This window comes from Chaetodon auriga, chromosome 12, assembly GCF_051107435.1.
Source record: "Chaetodon auriga isolate fChaAug3 chromosome 12, fChaAug3.hap1, whole genome shotgun sequence".
NCBI classification, from domain to species: Eukaryota; Metazoa; Chordata; class Actinopteri; order Chaetodontiformes; family Chaetodontidae; genus Chaetodon; species Chaetodon auriga.
The window spans coordinates 12,319,878-12,339,023 of NC_135085.1; the positions used below are offsets into that span (position 1 = coordinate 12,319,878).

At 45.3% G+C, this 19,146-nt stretch overlaps 1 protein-coding gene across 6 annotated transcripts; it reads right to left on the reverse strand.

Moving 5' to 3' along the window:
* Window positions 1-960: 960 nt before the first annotated feature.
* On the reverse strand, window positions 961-17,460 carry LOC143329471 (transcriptional repressor p66-alpha-like). 6 transcript variants are annotated; one of them, XM_076745376.1, is made up of 11 exons: window positions 17,275-17,460; window positions 8,072-8,604; window positions 6,498-6,636; window positions 6,208-6,336; window positions 6,019-6,096; window positions 5,796-5,915; window positions 5,290-5,460; window positions 3,749-4,010; window positions 3,073-3,488; window positions 2,862-2,985; window positions 961-2,222 (listed from the first exon to the last, which is right to left on the reverse strand). In XM_076745376.1, exons 2-11 carry the CDS (start codon window positions 8,599-8,601, stop codon window positions 2,083-2,085), a joined length of 2,109 nt encoding a protein of 702 aa, XP_076601491.1. In that variant the 5' UTR covers window positions 8,602-8,604; window positions 17,275-17,460; the 3' UTR covers window positions 961-2,082. The 6 variants fall into 6 exon arrangements, with proteins under 6 accessions (XP_076601491.1, XP_076601492.1, XP_076601489.1 ...); XM_076745377.1 differs by having other exon boundaries at window positions 2,727-2,985; window positions 5,290-5,481; window positions 17,275-17,402; XM_076745374.1 differs by having other exon boundaries at window positions 2,727-2,985; window positions 5,290-5,457; window positions 17,275-17,400.
* Window positions 17,461-19,146: the final 1,686 nt, after the last annotated feature.

Genomic DNA, 19,146 nt, shown 5'->3' on the forward strand with positions numbered 1-19,146 from the left:
GAACGCTTCCTCTCTCGTGCGGAAAAGCTTGTGTTGCTCTCTACCGCCCCCATCTGTCCGGATGACGTTTTTATTTTCATGCATTTTATGGCCCGACACATCTTATTTTTAAGAACCACACATATTTTAACATATTCTAAATCTTTCACAGTATTTCATATGAAGTTGACATTAAGACACACGGCAGGTGGTGTCGTAGATGTTTTAATTTGTACTTGTTTGCTTCCCACCAGCCAGTTTCCCTTCATAAATAAATGAATCCAGTATTACAATGTTCCTGTAGAAGATTGAAACTTGCTTGAGAAGAGCACTTTATCATACTGAGCAACACTTTATTTTGCTTTCTTTCAGTCAAATTAGTATTATTGTTTTGAGGCAATGCAGTGTAGACCATTACATTTTTTAAGAACCGCATTAAGAACATACAAGCAGAAATGTCTTTTGGGCTAGATTACCTCAATGCTTCTCATCTAAGCAGTGGTAGTATAAGTATTAAGATCTTTACTTTCAAATGAATGTTGCAGTACCACAGAACAAGTTCTGCATCCAAATCCTAAGTAACAGTACATAAGTGTTGTGCAGAAGCAAAGGTCTACTAACGACTCATTACGCAGCAAAGTGCCCATCAGTTGTATGATTGTGTTTTATACTATTAGATTATTATTATTGATGCATAGACATGTTAGCAGAACTGTTCGGCAGTTAAATCTGTAACATCATATTTCAGTAGCTGATCATGTTTTGTATGAGAATATAGAGTAAAAAGCACAGTAGTTTCCTCTGAATGAAATGCAGTCGAGAAAAGCATAAAGTAGAAGATGCTTACTGAGACTATGTCATTTCTTTCAGTCTCTGTCATTTTGGACTTCAACACTGGGGGAGCTTTGAGAGGACACTGATTGAAAAACCTCTCTGATCATTTCTCTGGTAAAAAAAAAAAAAGAAAAAAGAAAACACGTGTTTAAAATGTATATTTTTTATTATTTATTTAGGAGCTAGGAAAAAAGTAAACCAAATAAATTTGAACATAAGTTTGTACAATGCAGTTAAGATTGGGAAGCAGAGAAATTATGCAATATGGTGAGGGTACGAGATAAACGTGGTCTTGTGCATTCCAGGGTCTTGGTAGCTGGGAGATGTTCCCTTCAAGAACTGATTCAGGGCTGAACATACGCCGCATATCGCAGGGATTATGGCTGAATAAATCGGCGAGGATCTCTGGCTCCAATGTGGCAAATTCAGCTTCTTCAGAGTTTGTATTTTCTCAGCGATGACATAACACTCGAAACAATCTTACAACGTTGACAATGATATAAAATAAGGAAAATACAGATGGTAATTACAGATGAATTAAGCAACGACACCATGCTTTTTAAGCTAAGGTGCAAAACAAACAGAAGGGTTAAGGGCAGGCATGCCGATAAACAGGAAAAAAAAAAAAAAAAAAAAAAAGCTAAAATAAACTCTTCATTTGTGGAAACCACAATATACTGAGTGATTTTTAACATCAGTCAAAAAAAAATAACTTACTGTAAATACAAAATAAATTCAAACCTTAACCTACAAGGGTGATGTACTGACATTTTTTACAACTCAATTTTTCTGTTTTTGCTTCGAATAAATGTGGATTTTGTTGAACGTGAACCCTTGGGGATGACTACAACCATTCAAGTGTCAAAAGGTCAGTTTGACCCACATCATGGCAGAAAGGGCTTCGAAGCCCAGAGCAGACTGCTCATTTTCATCAAAGTACTCAATGCAGACACATTACCATACTATCATTTAACCACACAGTCTGGAGGACACAAGTACCCGGGGGAAAGCCCTTCAAGTATTTGTTTTTCTTTTTCCCAGTCAAACCAAAATGGTTTTTGCACAATTACCAAAGAACAGTGAATCTCAAAATAAACATCAGAAAATAAGAAAACTAAAACAACAATCATACAAAGGTAAGAAAGGAACGTTTCTTCACTTTAGGAGATTGTATTTGCTAACAGTCCTCCGGGGGTTGCTGTTGACCATATTACTGGAGCTGAGGAATTTGGACAAAAACGAACAATGAATAGTAGAGTACAGTTTAAATTATTTCCATGTGTTTGCAGTCTGCGAGATCGATGAGCGAGAGGGGATCATGTCCAGCAGGTACTCCCTCTGACGAGCGTCGACGGTGGCGGACGTCTTGTGACCCGTCAGGCTGGGGTTCACGTAGGCCATAGTGACACCTGTGAACGTGCAATAGAGCAGCGAGTCAGGAGTGCATCGAGCTGCGTGCTGTCGGTTTAATGTTTTTTGAGTCGAATAAGAGGAAATAAAGCAGTATGATTTGATACAGCATCTGAAAATACAGCCACCCGTGTCCCCACAGCACAAAGACACACATAGAGGAAAAATGGCTACTCTAAGGTTCAGTAGTGACACCGAGGAAAAAATGATGAACCACCAAACACAGGGAGTAAGGTAGGAAGATTGAGGTCACTGGCAGGGAGAGAACTGGAGAGTGGGATTGCCTTGTCCGAAAACATTTCCTCCTGCGTGTTTCTTAACTGTGTGTTATTTTTCTCTAGTGTGTGAAGATTTAATTAGATTTCAATTTCTGTGTGAGTTTCCCAGAAAAAGGATGGCACTAGGATGTTTAAGGATTGCTTTTGGACCAGACAGGAATTTGAAAGAGAGCAGATGTCAGGCGCCAGAGTTGGGCCGGTATCACATATCATATGTGAGTCTACCTGTGTTGCTGTTGCTCTGCTTCTTCCATGCAGTGGCTGAGGCACTACCTCCGCTGATAATCCTGCCGCCGCCGATTCCACTGCTGCTCACCTTTGAACTCTGGACAGAGTGGTGGGAAATATGGGCGTGCTTACCTGGCCGGCTGACCAAAGCTGCGGCCGCCACTGCACTCTGCAGCTGGGAGGAGGAGGAGAAGGAGTGGTGGACGCCCCTCACCCCCAAGGATGAGACACCATGGGAATGCTGGCCCTGGGAGCTCTGAGGGGACACATAACAGGGCGGCTTTGAGTTGCAGTTGTGAGTGTCGCACAAGTGTTTCTCTTTAAAACAAAAACCAATTCCAACCTGCTTGATAGAGTGATGATGAAGAACATTGGCTCCTCGGCTGGCCTGGTGGTGGTGGTGGTGCTGGAGGGAGGACGCTCTGGCCTGGGCCTGCTTCAGCTGCTGAGACACCAGCTGCTCTGCTTTCAACGACGAGGATGAGGAGCTACTGTGGGAGATGGGCGACGACGTCTGCTGGAAAATACGCTGCTCTATTTCCTGCTCTTGCTGCAGTGCTTTGACAAATGCACCTTTCAGCCTATTGGTATGCTCAGCTTTCAAAGCCTTTTTCTGATTGGAGGACATGCATTGTTCACAGAGGACTGCCTCGCCTTTTGTCTTGTCCTGCCTCCAGCGGCAGGTGAAGTCAGTGTTGCACTGGGTGCAGATGAAGGGCTCTTTGACAATGGTCTTGGACAGTGCTAAACCTGTCTTTCCTGGATGGAGAGAGAAGGGAAACTCAGATGGACTGATTGAAAACGGACAGCAGCGCTCGTTTGGTTTCAAAGAAGTAATTAGAAACAGACACAGGCAGACAGGTATTTAAATTACTAACACTAGTAGAAAAGCAGCAAAAGCTCATAATTAAGAAGCTGAAACTAGAGAATGTTTGGTATTTTTACTTGAAACATTAATGCAGATAAACTGATTTCTACAACATGTAAATGAAAGCCATAAAAACAGAAAGCCTGCACACCTCTGTGGATGGTATCCAGCAGATTCTGTACCACTTCTTCCAGTCCCACCAGGTAGATAAACTCATTATTGGCTGCAGAGGGCAGGAAGTTAAACTCTGGGGCTGGGGGCTTGGGTGGGGGAATCTCCAGGAGGGTCTTCTCCAGCTGTTTCCGCAGGGCGAGTTTAGCTGCAGCTTGGCGGCTGGCTGGAGAGTCATTCACGCTAACCACAGACATGCCACCGCTTCCTGAGGAAGAGCCCTTCAAACTGGACGGCGAGCCCTTTGAAATCAAGCAAAGAAAGGAAGAACACACACAGGTCAAGATCTTTGACTCGTTCGAACAATACAAGAGCTACCAAATGGCTGTTAATTAATTGCAAGCACACTGACAGATGGTTGGAGACCTAATCAAGGCTTCTCTGAACTTAAAAAAAGTGTAAATATTAGATAAAGCCACTTCTGGACTAGAATTAAAACTGCTACACAAGTGCAGTGTGGTGGTTGTCAGTGCTGGGCAGTGGTGACGCTTTAAGTAACAACATTACTAGTTTAACTACGTTTGTCAGCAGCATGGAGATTTTTACTCTTTTTCCAAAGTGGTTTGAGGTGAGTTGTTAAATTTTCAGTCAACACTCTCTCCTGCAAGTGTACCCAAGTCTAAACTGAGCAGGCAAACACAAGTGAACATACACACCCTCTGGAAACCTGCTTTTCCTATTACATGGTGCACATGTTGCTTTGTGTGTTTTTGTTGCCATATTGGTTTTGGTGCAGTGCGGTCAAACAGCACAGCTTATTGTTTAATAAGCAATTGAAGGTAACACTTTTTGCCTGTGTATCTGTTTGACTGACAGTTCCATTCATCACTGAGACGGCACTGACATGGAATGAAGTTGGTTCAATGTACAGTTAAAAAACAAAACCTTCGATACAGTAAACTACTTCCTCCATGTTGCTGTAGCTGGGCTTGCTCCACTTCTCTTGTGATGGCTTCAGTGCAGTGAAGCTTCACTTAATGTAGAGTAACTGGTAGCTTAGTTCACTAAAGTGAAAAATAACATATCTGAGAATATTTGAGGCATTGTTTGTGCAATGGCAGCTGTCTGCCTGCTGAGGTGGAGTTACTGTACAGCGTCTCTGTATGCAGGAACCCTCCATGTGAAAATGCTAACAGATGTTAGTCAAACTGAGGCTAGCTTGAGAAAACGGCGACAGACAACTTCGGCTCTCTGACTGAACCAGGTGTTAGTTGAACAAAGTGTTTGTTGTTCCTCTTTAAGCGCACCCTGTTCTTTTAGTGTATCTGCACCCCTCCAGTGCAACAATATTTTCAACAATATTATGAACCCTGGAGCGTCCCGCTGTCTTCAATTCCAACAGTGATGCAAAGGCGAAAGAGCCAGAAGTTTCCCTTTTGTGTCATGATGTAGCCTCGATTGTGGAAACTAATTACATTTGAAAATACCTCTACTTGAAAACACATTTATGCATATTCTCTCTCTCTTTGTCTCTGTTATTTCATTATCTTTTGTACTTGAAAGCACCTGTGAGATACTAACCAGCGTGTTAGCACTACTGCCAACTCTGATGAGGCCTGGCTGGACCATGCCTCTCTGGCCCTGGACTGCAGGGATTGAGGTCCTGGGGCCCAACAGCAGAGGAGGAGGTCCTGAGCTTCCAGAGGCAGCCATCTGCTGCTGCTGCTGCTGCTGGCGGAGAGCCTGGATCTGCTGTGGAGATACAGAGATGGGCTAACCAGGACAATGAGAGGGATGACACAGAGGGACATCACGGACGAAAGTAGTGGAGGACAAGGGAGGGACATCAAAAGCACCAAGGCAAAGGACACACACAAAGAGAGAAAGGCGCAAAGAGAGATCATAAGTCCTAAGTTGAAGTGTAATTATTTCCCTGCACCGGGTCTCGGAGAGTGAAAAACAGTAGTAAAATGCTGCAGCTCAGGCTCATCATCTCCCTGACAAAGGCAACATTTAAATATAGAAAAATAGCATTTTAATATCTTAGCGTGCTAGTATCTTTGTTAACATTTCCCCATGACTCTCACCTGTGCCCCTCTGACCAGAGGCGGCATTATGACGTGGGAGCCATGTTTGGACGACACCTGCTGCCCTCCTCTCACCAGCGGCGGAGGGATGACCGTGCCTGAACTCCTGCCCGTCAAAATCTGCTCAGAGAAAAACACCAGCAGAAACAGGATGAACGGCGGCGTGAGGGTGCTGCCGCGCTGATATGCTGCCCGGGTGCATGTGTGACGGTGTTGCATTAACCTGCTGAGAGCCTTTACTGCTTGTAATTGTTCCCCGGATTAGAGGAGGAGGCGCAGAGGAGCCGGCTATACTTGAGGGCTGAGAGAGAAATGGAGAAAGACATGAAGCAACGAGCACAATGCTTGAAGTGCGTTGTGGCCGTTTGACTCTGTGAGCGGCCCTGTGATGATGTGTTTAATGAGTGTTCACCTTCTGCAGGGTGTCCCTCTGTATCTGGCTCTGTCGAAGTTTCTTCAGCAGCACCAACTTGGCCTCCTCCAGCCGCAGCTCCTCCTTCAGCTGCTTAATGATGCGCTCCCTCTCCGCTGGGCTGCTCTTCTGTACTCGACAGATCACAACATCACTTACACCCCTCGCTTTACGGAAGACAAAGCCTCTTTCCGGTGCATGAGAAACAGGCTACAACTTCCAGTAAACAAAGACTAAAACTACATTCACAGTTCTCGTCAAAGTGAACTCTTCACACAGCTGTGTCTCACCATGAGCAGGTCTGTGTCCAGCTCCTTAAAGTGGTTCAAGCCATTCATCGGTGGACTGGGGGAGTCATTGTCAGACAGGATGATGACATCGTCATCTTCAGGGGACGGGGGGCGCTTCTCCCTTTTTATACTGCTGGACCTAAGCAGCACAGGGACGTTGACAGTGAAACAAAAGACATTTTATTTCTTCTGAAATAGATTTAAGGTTCTATATGACCTGTGCTTCATTTTACACGTTTCCCCCAAAATTCAGGAAAAACACTGGGATCTCTGCTAGAATTGAAATGTTTCTGGGTTTAAACTATAACTATGTCTCAAACATGAGTGGATGCTCGTGTTCGAGACAGCTGAGACGTCTCTTTGGTACTGTCTGTGTTCGTGGAGATCCGCTCCTCCATCACAATTGCAATTTATGACCTTGGGCTTCACTACAATCTAACAAGTCCAGACACAGATTCTCCACGCACCACCTCGGCATGTGAATGCCAAGGAGGGGCAAGGTGGAGCTTAAAGCTCCAGTAAAGGTCTTTAAGTCACAATGCAACGGCTGTTCGAGAGCACACATTTCCTGCTCAAACAGGATATTGTGGCAGATCACAATAGGCGTCTGAGCCATTTGGGGTTGACCTGTATTGGGCTGCATACGTCATTCAAAACATGCTAAGGAAACTAAAGCGTGTGGGAATCTTGGAGGCGCTTTGGACCAATCCTCACTTCTGTCTACACAAATCACATGATTAGTACACATATAGTCGCTTCTCCAGCAAAGCAACTATTCAACTGCAGGCTGTATGTGAGAGCAGATGACCTAAATTCTCTGACGAGTGGCATTAAAAGACTAAAGACCATGAGACCGCAGCCTTGTGATTGCACAGATTATGTATTTCTATAAAGCATAAGAAGTCGTTAAAGTCAACGCATGACATTGTGAGGCCTGTCTCTCCTAGACGTCCTCCCCGTGTGTGTGTGTGTGTGTGTGTGTGTGTGTGTGTGTGTTAGTCTCTCCTCAGGGCTTAGCGCCATCATCACTTCCTGTGGATTAATCACTACTCTTCCAAAGAAGTCACATGACCTCAAAGTCATCATCACGTGACACACTCACTTTTCCTCCCACCCTTCCCCCCTCCCGTCACCGTTCCTTCCACTGTGGAAACCATGGCAACAACCGGCTGGAACCGGTTTGTGACACACGGCTTCATTTTGTGTGAGGGGAGTTTTTAGGGTTCAGGTGGTGAGTGGGGGGAAAATGGAGGTAGACTAAAAGATAAAGTTCACCTCTAAGGACAGCACCCCCCCCCCCACTCCCACCCCACCCTCATCTTCCCTACACAGTAAGTGCGAAGAACATCGGGATCATAAAAGTAACTTTAAACATTTTTTGTCTTTTCAGATTCAAATAAAGTGTCATTTATCCTTTTTTTCGCACTCTCCTAAGTGAGTTATTTCCAAACAAGAAGCCTGCGGTCTTTCAGAGGAGCCAGATAACTTCTGTGTCAATGACGTTTCCTGCTTTTTGACAGCTTCTTCATGCGGCTGTCAGCACTGAAAAGAGTTTACTATAAACTGTCTCTCACCCTCTGGAGGTGCTCATGTCCACCGGCTGCTCTCCCGTCTGAACCTCCACTTTAATGGTGGCCTTCACCTCGCCTGTATCCAGCATGCCACTGGACGCCTTCGGGTCTGTCAGCCGGACCCGGCTCCTCGTATCCACAGCTGGCTCTGTCCTCACCTTGCTGGCTCTGTCATTGAAGTCAGTCCGATTGTCTGAGCTGGATTCAACCGTGTTTTGTCTCTGGGTCTTCGCCTGATCATCCTTCGCCGGCCGAGAGGCCAAAGGTGACACTAAAGGTAAGGGCACCCGGCTCTGCTCCTCCTCCTGATCTTTCCCGTCCTCTGACCCATCCCCCGTCTGGCTCTGACCATCCTCTGCCGGTACAGGGTCGGGTGTAGCTATAGTTTGTGCCTGTGCTGTGTGTTCAGACGAGTCCAATTTAGGCTTTTTGATTTCATTATCAGCAGTGGAGGGTTCTGTAGACTGGGGAGGAGCGTCCCTCTCCAGCGCCCTCTTCTGGCTGCGCGTCTGGCGAACAGCCTCCTCAGACATCCCCTGCAGATGATCAAAGAAATAACCGTATTACTTCAGAGAGGATCAAAGTTACAGGTCAAATCCCACAAGATGCAGAAACTCATTAATTAAGCCGTTAACAGAGTCATGTCGCGTTTCATTACAACATCCACGCATCTACTGCAAACTAAAGTTGGCAAAAATGACGACAAAAAAAACAGGGTGTGAACAGTGTCAACCGTTTAAAATCTCTTCACGTTAACTGCTGAAAGTAGATGAAATGTGAGTCGACGAGTGAGCTCTAAAAGCAGTTGAAGTGGAGGCAATGACAGAAAGTTTAGCTGAAGTTGAAGCGCTAGAGACAGTTCTGTCAGCGTCAGGTGTTATGCAAGAGGCGAAACATCTGAAATCCCAGTTGAGGAAGCTAAACTTGGCACACAGATGTGAACCTGCGAACACATTAAAACCTGTTAAAACCTGAATTGTTTTCAGGTGAAATTTTGTATGGGAGCTGCAATTAAGTTCAAACACTTCAAAGGCGCCGAAACGTCATTGAAGTTAGAGCACTGAAAGCAGTTCAAGGTTCCCAGTGTGGTCTTAGAGCTCTAACAGCTCTACGGGGCTGTTATTAGCTCTGTGAGCGGGTCCCCGTTTGCTGCGATGCTGCGATCCTTTCAGGAGGAAGCACATGCTGTTTAAAAATAACTTAAGTTTACAGGAAAACTCCCATTTAAAGTGAAGTGAAGTGGAGGTAGAGGAGCAGCTAAAAACAGTGGAAGTGTCACGAAAGCAGTTTCAACCTTAAACCCTGCAGGCTGTTACATTATATTTGTCTAAGCCCAGAGCGTAGATTAAACATCTGAGGAGAGAAGGAGATGAATGCAGCTCAAATATCACTTATCAGTCATCTAGAAACAAGTGATTTTACAAATGGATTGTCAGACCTGACCAGAGCCACACAGCTAAATTACATCATTAGCTCTCCAAGCCAATGAGGTTCCAGCAGTGTGTCCACAATTAATGACTGTCAGTGAATAAATGTGTCTTAATTCAAAATTGCAGCCGTTTGGATCTGGATTAAGGTAGCCGTTTCACTTAGAGCGTGGCTGTGATTGTGCCCCCATCGTTCATAACGTAAGCAGACAAAACTGACCTTGAATCAGCTGTAGGGGACACATGGTGACTAAAATGGCCCCCAGACAAAACATGTTGGATTAGAAAGGTCATGTGACCCACGTGTTGACTGAAACGTCCAATTATCCAAATTTCAGTCTAAACCAAAAACCAAAAGAGGGGGAAAGTGAAAAAAAAAAGATGGAGTGCTCAGCGAGAACTCAATGTTCAGTGGAAAAAAAAAAAAAAAAAAAGAATCTGAGGATCATTTTACTGCAAAAACAAGGTCTTCTGAAAGAGGGGTCACAAGAAAAAATGCTGCAGTGAGACGACAAACAGCTGGAGGAACATGACAGCACTCTAATCAAGATTAACTGCTGCTTGATTTCACTTAAAATACTAACAAAGACACATGAATCAAAGCGTTTCAGTCATTTGTCTGATTTTTAAAAAAAATCAATTTCAAAGACTCCAGCTCGTGTATAACCTTTCTTTCCTTTCCTGGAGTCGGGCACCGACGAGCACCAGATCCATTACCGTCTGATATCCCGCTACACGACAAATTCAATTCCACCAGATGCTGACATGCCAGCAGTAGCGGAGTGAGAGAGATCCGGCGGCTCGGCCTGTCAGGCAGCTGAGAGGTTACATGCACTTGCGCGCACTCACAGATGTGCACCAGCGCATGGTACGTACAGACACACAGCAGGCTACGGTGGCTGCTCCGAGCGCCTCAGTCAGGCCGGGTCAGCGATGAGGGACGAGACACAGGGAGACGGGGGACCACATGGGTCAATACGTGTTTACCGTCATGGTTTTCATCATGGCTTATCGCACAGTTCTGTACAAGCCTCTGATGCATTTTCCATATCAGTGCATAAACAGACACCGTGCCTTTAGCTTCCTGTAACAACAGAAGTGTGTTTTCTCAGTCTTACTTTTGATAAAGAGGTTCGGTTATCAAGCCTGTAAAGTTATTAATACAGTCTGATAGGCTAAGTAATGCCTTCATACGTAAGTTAAGGGGACAGTATGCTTCAACAGACACACACACACCTTTTCAGCGTCAAAGCTGGAACGACTGAGTCCAGCACTTTTTGGTAACTTTCTGGAAGTGACTCTGGAAAGCACAGACGCTTCAAGCAGCATTTGGACAGGTGTAAGCAGGGTATTTCTATTTCTGGCTATTTCTTATGTACAGCCAAGTGCAACTGAACTGAGAGACTGTCTGAAAGCGTGTGCGTGTTATCCCCCTGTTCGGACCTTTATCGCATCTCGTCGCTCCCTGTGATGTCTGGCTTTTCGCACGGCCTTCGAGCGTGGCCGTGGATCAGGCGCACACACTTTCAGCTTCTGACGAACGACTTCTTTTTTAGCGTGAGCCTTAAACACGCACATGGAAGAAAGTGACTGGCCAATACTATGTGGAGTGTGTTTAAAGGCACACTACCAGCTCAGTTATGAGGTTTTTGTAATGTAAAACATCACACCGTTTGACAAACGCAGATAAACCCTCGTCCCTAGCTGGGTACTCCGATAGAAACCAGGATACTGTGGCATGTAAACACCTTAACCAGGTTCCTGCTCATGCTCTGCATTGTATGCAGGTGGATCATCAACTCCTGTTACCTAGTAGCTAATCAGAAAAACAAAAAAACATGATGGTAAATGATGATATGAATATGCTGAAATAAAGGGAAAGTATGACTCCTGTAATGCCAAGTGTATTGTGACTGATTTTCAGTTACTGGTGATTAGATGGAGTGGTTACATCAAGCAAAGCAGAAAATGTAGCAGAACCCAAACTGAGTGTATCTGCTGAGGTCACTCTGTTAGAAATGACACGGAGGGGTTCAGATATCGAAGGGTTAAGACACACGTGTGCATCCAGAGGCCTGGATGCTGTTCTGGCCATGTATACAGGGACGTGAATGAGCAGGTTTCACGTGTTCAGTGTAAACTTCAAACCCAGAATAAGATGAAAAGCAGGGCTGGAGTCAAAACCAGGACACTACAGTGCATGTACAGGCCCTCACTGAAATGACTTCGGCCACTATCAAACGTGTAAAAAGCAAACATGTGGCACGCTACAGGAGACGACCTGCGCTCAAAGTTCAAAGGATCTCAAACAGAAAGTGACATTCGCAGTCGTACACTCAGACTGTCGCTATTTACTGGACGACCACAAAGAAGAAACACTGCACCGCTGTGTCCTGAATCATGCTCACGCACGTATGTTACAGAGTCGAGACCCGGTCCTGCTAAGTCTGCTGAGGCCCTGAGTCTGCCCAGCGACGCACGACAGGAAGCTATGGTTTTTTTGGGGAGGAAAAGGACTACAATTAACCCTTACAGCCTTCCACTTCTCACTGACACACACTGTACACACTCCTACCCCCTCCTCTTCCTGTTCTCAGAAACGGTGTGTGCGGCGAGCATAAAGCTCACTCAGTGTATCCATGATGTACCTACATGCCACACACACACCGTCACAATGCAGGACGCACAGAAATCATCTGATACCAGAGAGCTGACTAAGTTATGTTTTTTTTAATACTCTGACATCACTGAGACACACATGACATGACCCTTCCCAGGATTCAGTGGGACACACAAAGCACTTTTCCTGAGAACCGGTTTAAACCGGTCGGCTAGTGTGTGTGTGTGTGTGTGTGTGTGTGTGTGTGTGTGTGTGTGTGTGTGTGTGTGAGTGTGAGTGTGTGACTGAGAGAGAAGCTGAAGCTCGTTTTAACCCTTCAGGTGCTGGAGCAGACGCTGGGCTTCCACAGTGACGACCATTATACAGTGTGTGAGTGCACGTGTGTGTGCTGAGGAGTGGGGGGGGGGGGTGCTGCGATGGCATTATCAGTTCTGATGCATATAGCTGTGAAATGATGCTGGGGAGGAAGTTAGACACAGGGAACGATGCCACCCCCAATCACCCAACCTTACACGGATACTGACCCTATCTTTATAACAGGGATCTGAATGGTTGACAGGTCTCACATTTCATCTCCATGTCAGGTTACACACAATTCCACCCCCCCCCCACCACGCCACACACACACACACACACACACACACACACACACACACACACACACACACACATATATGGCAGATCACCCCCCCCCCCCCCAAGAACTCCACATCACATGCAACCAAAACCCTTGAAGGCAACTTACACTGACACACCTGACAATGAAATTCATACTCTGCACATGAAGTTCTCTCACACACACACGCACACACACACACGTAAACTGGCGCTCACATGTTAAAGAGCGCCACTGTCCGTCTCAATCTGTCCGCTGTCGGCATGTGTGCTTAGAAAAGTGTCATGGTACGCCTGAATTATCTCGCGACGCAATAGTATCCTGATAAATATTCAAATGAGATGGAAATCCTCAAACAGTGTTTAACGACACTGTAAAGACATCATTGTATGGTGTGTGTTGGTAGCCATGGTGAAATGTCCTCGGTTGTCACTCTTTTAATACATTTTCCCCATCAGCACTAAAAAAAGTATCATTGTACTTTGGACCAAATCCTTCTTGAAGGGGGAAAAACACACTGTTTCTCCACCTTTTCTATGATCTATACACATTTCCCAGCATGCTATTGGATCCTCCTTTGTAGCAGTGGGTGATATCTCTGTACAAGGGACATAGGCGGTACACTTGTGTCACGAGATGAATTTTCTTTACAGTTTGAACTGTTAAAAAGGATGTTAATTATCACATTAAGTGCATGACAGACTCACTGCATATTAATATGTGCAGCCGTTAACATACAAACTGTCACATATATTTTCATATTATGTTCATGACACACCATCCATCCGGCCCGCCACCCTATAGTGTCTCTTTACAAATGGTTTTTATAAAAACTGTAATTAATTTGGTAATCTGGTAATTTAATGATGACAAAGTGAAACAGTATCTGGGTGTCACACGGCTTCAAGATGTTTTAGAAAAAACAGCAGTTACAGCCCAGAGTAACACGTCAGAAATGAAAATATGGTATTTTGAATGGTGTGGGGTTTTTTTGTACTGCTGCTTTGCAGTGAAGCAAGGTTCATGCTGGTGTCCAAAGTGCACAGACAATCTTCCTAAATCATAATCACAGTTGCGTTATTTACATTACATCATTTTTGCAATAATCATGCAGCTCTTGTGTGTGAGTGTGTGTGTGTGCTCATTAATGTGACTGCACTGATGAAATGACCACACGGCCGGTTCTGTAACAACTCCTTTTGTCATCTCATCACTAAGATTAACGACTAATTAGAGTTAATATGGCTCTTATTTACATGTAAGGTTTCTTAACCAACAGCAGTCCTGACGGGCGTTTCAACAACTGTTTCTCTAATTAAACTCAAGCCTCACATTAACATTTGCTGTATAATTACAATCACAGTGATCACTACCATATCACATTGCTCTGTGCAGGTATTTGACCCTTGGCGACACAGCATACACGTGCTTAAACTGGTATCAAGTTGCTACCACTATCAGGGCATCGCTCGCCAGATTCTCCACTTTTATCTACACCTGTCTTGTTTTCTGCCCCGAGGTTCTTATTTATCTTATCGCTCGTGGATCATGCCACCCATCAGTCACCCAATCCGCCGTCACTCAGGCTGGCAGACTCGCTCTCAACCATCATTGATGTCTGTCTGCACATATGTGTTAGGCATTTTATTTACCCACTGACAGACCTTTAACCTGAGAAGACATATTTCTACACTGCACAGGCTTTCAGAACACTGTGCAGCCATGCAGCCGCACTGCCTTGTAAAACTGCTGCAGCAGCAAAATATTCTTATCAATTATGTGGGTACATCTGTCAGGAAAACAAGTGATAGCATCGACGGCTCTCCAAGCAGCAGCTACAAACAAAACCTTCATGGGCTGATCACAATAAAAGAATTCAATCTGAGCTGGTTTAATTGAACAGTTTAGCTTTGGGGCTGGTAATAGCCAAAGCAAACCTATGTGGGTCAGCGGCTTGCTCCATTAAATAACTTCAGCTCTTAACAAGCCAGCGCTTTATTTGTGCAGCAGCTAACACCACTCTCTACACAAAACAGGCAGACAAAGGCAATCAGAGAGCAAATTGCCGCCTATATATTTGATGAAGTCACGGAGGCTTGACTAAACAGCTGCCCTGTGACCCCTGCAGTCATGTGCAGCAGCTTAAAATGTGGCCAGCAGATGACCCTTTCCAGAACAGTGGCTGATTACACAAGTGCTCTGGATCAGTCTTGTGTGTGATCACTGGAACGGTGCTTTCTGGAAAACAACAAAACTTTCTGACTCACACAAGTCTTGTCGTTTTAACAGTATGGATACAGCCACTCTGGGGTGAACGGTGCATCATACTGTGGATGCACAACTTCATCTTTGTCTGTCATAACAGGTGGGTCAGGAGTGCCGGTGTCAAAGCAAAGCCCTCCCCACTCTTTCAACCAGCGTTAGACAACCCCTTCACTAAAGGCAACCTGGATTTTGTTCACAGTGACGGTCCATAAACAATGCAACAGATTGTTAACATGCAAATAACACACTACAAAGCCTTTGTTCACACAAACAACTGAGTGTTCATTCCAGAGCTCCACAAAGAGGCAATAAAGTCTCCAAATAGCAGATCAGTTTAGCGCCGCACCATCCCCGGTCGACACGGCATGCGCACTGCTTGACTTTCAGTATCTTTGTCCTGCACGGGTCCTGATTAGGCAATGACTGCTGATAAAGATCTTAAACATACGTGACACAACGCAGAGCTGCAAGAGTTACTCAGCAGGCCAAAAATTGATCAGCAACCATTTAGATAATCAATTGTTTTAGTAATATTTCAAGCAAAAAATCCCTGGCTCAAGCATCACAAGCCACACTCCTCTATGACTGAACTTAATATGTAATTAATATATAAGAGGACACCTCTCAATCACACTTTGCTAAGATTTTACACACCAAAGGATGGATCGAGAAAAACAATCAGCAGGTGAAGCGATTCTGAAAATAATCGTGAGCTGCTGCCACAAAAACAATAATCTCTGACATCATGCATTCAGTAACGTTATCCAACACAATAACTCATTCATGTAACAACTCACATCTACTCCTCTAGTCACTGACTGTGACCACGCTTAAATTCAAAGCTGCAGATTACTATTGTTACTGAGAAAGCACTTGATTTAAGTCTGTGTTAACAGAAGGGCCATTATGTCATAAGACCTCAGTAAATCACAATCAAAACCGGCATTTCATCAAAAGTGCAATTAAGCTTTAAAAGTCTTAACTATGACAAATAAAGGTAACAGCAGTGCCTTCATAACTGCTGTGAAATGCTGCATGTGGTTTTGTCTCCCATAAGCAAAACCGGTTTCCTTCAGAGCTAATCGTTAAACATTAAAAAGGTTTTAAAACCATCTAAACGCATCCACATGAACAGACGATAGAAAACTGGTTTGACGGCAGAGTCCTTGTCCCGAAGCGCTGCAAACTCATACACCTCTGGAAATGTGTGCGTGCCTGCGTGTGCGCGCGCACGTGTGCGTGCGTGTCTGGGTGAGAGGAAGAGACAAGAGAGGGAGTGTGTGCGGTGTGTGTCAGAGTGTGTGTATGTGTGTGTTCAGCTTTAAGAGGAGGAAGACTACGGTTGTCACAGAGAGAAGTAGGAAGATTAGCTACCAGATAGCAGAACCGACACTGGTGCCAAGGGGCTGAAAGCGGGCAGCGACGTCCACCATTAACGTTACACCACCCAGTACACCACCCAAACCAAAGTCAGCCCTTTAAAAACTAAACCCAGCCCACACTACATGTGCAACTAGCCGGCTTTTTCATTATTGACACCGCCTCAGAGGAGGTGAGCGTGTTATTAGTTAGCGAGCTAACATTAGCTAACATCGCACAAACAAAAACACGAAGCCACTTTAGCTTCGGATACGAACACTTCACCGCTGACCGCCGACGGCCGCCGGACACTTCACGTCAAAGTAGTAAAAGTCCTCCAGCCGGGCAGCCGCTCACCATCGTGACCCACAGGACCAGAACCGAGCCCGAATCGCTGACCTGGCTGCAACCCCGATGCGGGACGAGCAGCGGCTCAAAAAGAGGGGCACAAACTTTCATCCCTGTGCCCTGAGAGTGAGGCTGTGCGGGGCTCACCGGGACTGTTTACCTGGCTGTCCCCTCCCGAGGAAAAACCGAGTCGGAACTCGTGAATTTCACCGACCGGCCCGCGGACTGAGCGTGCCGCCGAAGAGCCGCTGGCGATGAAACGTTATAATCCTTACCTCATTTAACGACTTCTACCGCACATAATCAAGTCCGGGGGTCGCGTTTACAGGCTGGCACGCGAGAAGAAACGTAAAATAAAATATTTTTCGGCCGAGCGAGCCCCCCCTCTCTCCTCCCCGGCGCTCAACCTTTGGCTCTGCGGAGAAGTGTTACTTTTCAACAGCCCATCAGCTTCTTTATCGTCACAGATAGGTGGAGGAAAACCTGGCTCCTCTCGACGACTCCGAATAAAAGGCTCCCCTCGATCCACTCCGCCTGCTAAAAAACTTCGGTTTCACCTCAGTCAACTTACTCGGTCGCTTTGTTGCCCGTTCTTCTCCGATGGTCGGCCAAGGAGTGTATAATCTGCAGTTAACCTCGATAAATCGTTGCTTTTTAGAAATCCAGGGGATATCCTCTTTTTTCGGCCCTCCCCACTGCCGCGTCTGTTGCCAAATAATGCGCCTCAACACACATGGAGCCGCTGCGTCCTCTTAGTGGGCATGCGCACCTCGGCATACCAGGGCGACCGGATCACATCATGTAAGCCACTGACCACCAAGGGCCAAAGCAAGACGGCTACGTCAGGGGCCTCGGGCTCCTCGGGTCGACCCATGACTGTACCAGCAAGCACAGAGGTCCCCTTGCAACACACTCTCACTCATTTACACACACATACACACACACATACACACACACGTGCCAGCCAGGAACTGTAATAATTGATAGCATCACATGTCCTCCAAACCACTCACCATCATCTCACTTACCTCCAAACAGAGGATACAGATCTAAACCAGCAACCTCAGGTCAGGCTTCAAAGTCACTTTATAGCCTGTATGATACGCATGCTGAATCTGGTTTGACCAAAAACACAAAACACACAATAACAAAGAGAAATGCAACATATGGAACAATAACAATTTACAGGGTAAACAGTGGGCAAGAGCATGCCAGGAAGCAAGAGTGGCTTTCCAACCGGGCAGAGGTGGTAATCCATTCAACAGCCCCAAGGAGACCCTCAGAAGTCCCTGGTTTACTGCATGCTAATTGTTTTTTGGTCATGTAATTAACTGCAGATTTGTTAGGGAAATTGCACCACTCAGGTAAAAATCTGCCAATGTGGGTTTCTTATTGTTCCATAGTGTTGTCATGCTGTCTTGCAGAGGAGCCCTGTGTGTAAATCCAGTTTTAAAATCATTCAAATTATCAAATCATTGTAGATTATGTTGTGTTTATGATGCACATATTCCTGAATAAAGTTGTGTTTAATGAAAGTACCACCAATGATAAACGCACATTAAACTTGAGGCCATGTCTGCTGTGTGCTTTGCACTGGATGGAAACTTTGAGGTAACACAGTGTGTACACTGAGGTGGGTGGGAGGTGGGGAGTTAATAAGGGTCCAACAGCAAGTTTTTCCCCCCGGTGCCCCCTAATAGATCAATCATGCCATGACAGGAAGTCCAGTAACTACACAACATTTGTTCATATATCTTTGTGTTGTGTATCACTGTGTTATATAAATATGCAGTGTAGTGCTTTTTTTCTCCCTACATATAAAGTCTGGCAACCCCATTATCCTCTAAAGTCAAACTTTGGTCTCACACCAGCAACCTCAGCTTCATGTTTACCTCTAGGCTCTCAACAGGGACCTGCATCAGCATCACATCGGGATCCTTATCCCAACCTCAGCATCATATAATTACCTCATGTCTCCTAAGGACCTACACTAGCAGCACTATTGACTCCCTGACCCCACATAAAAATCTAAAACATCAACCCAAACACCATAATTCCAACGTTAACTCACAAACAAAGTCCCACTCCTGCATTCGCCCTCAGTTGACGCCTGATTCAGTATTGCCACTCTGCATCATCGACCCTGCAGCTCAGAATAGGGTCCTAACAACATGCACTGTTTACATCTCACTTTACAGTAGGGATTGAGAGGAGGGTCGTATTAACAACCAGTCAACCAGAGTTTCAGTTACAGTCAGATCCATACGTGCGAGTCTAGTGCACACAGCAGGGTTACTACATCAGAAGTTGCAATATTGCTTCTGTAAAGGATCCAGCTGGCTGTCGCTTTCATGACGAGACCTTCAAAGCATCCCTGTGAACTGAACTCATCTGTCTCTCTGTCATCCACAAACACCCCTATAAAAGCACTTACACACACAAC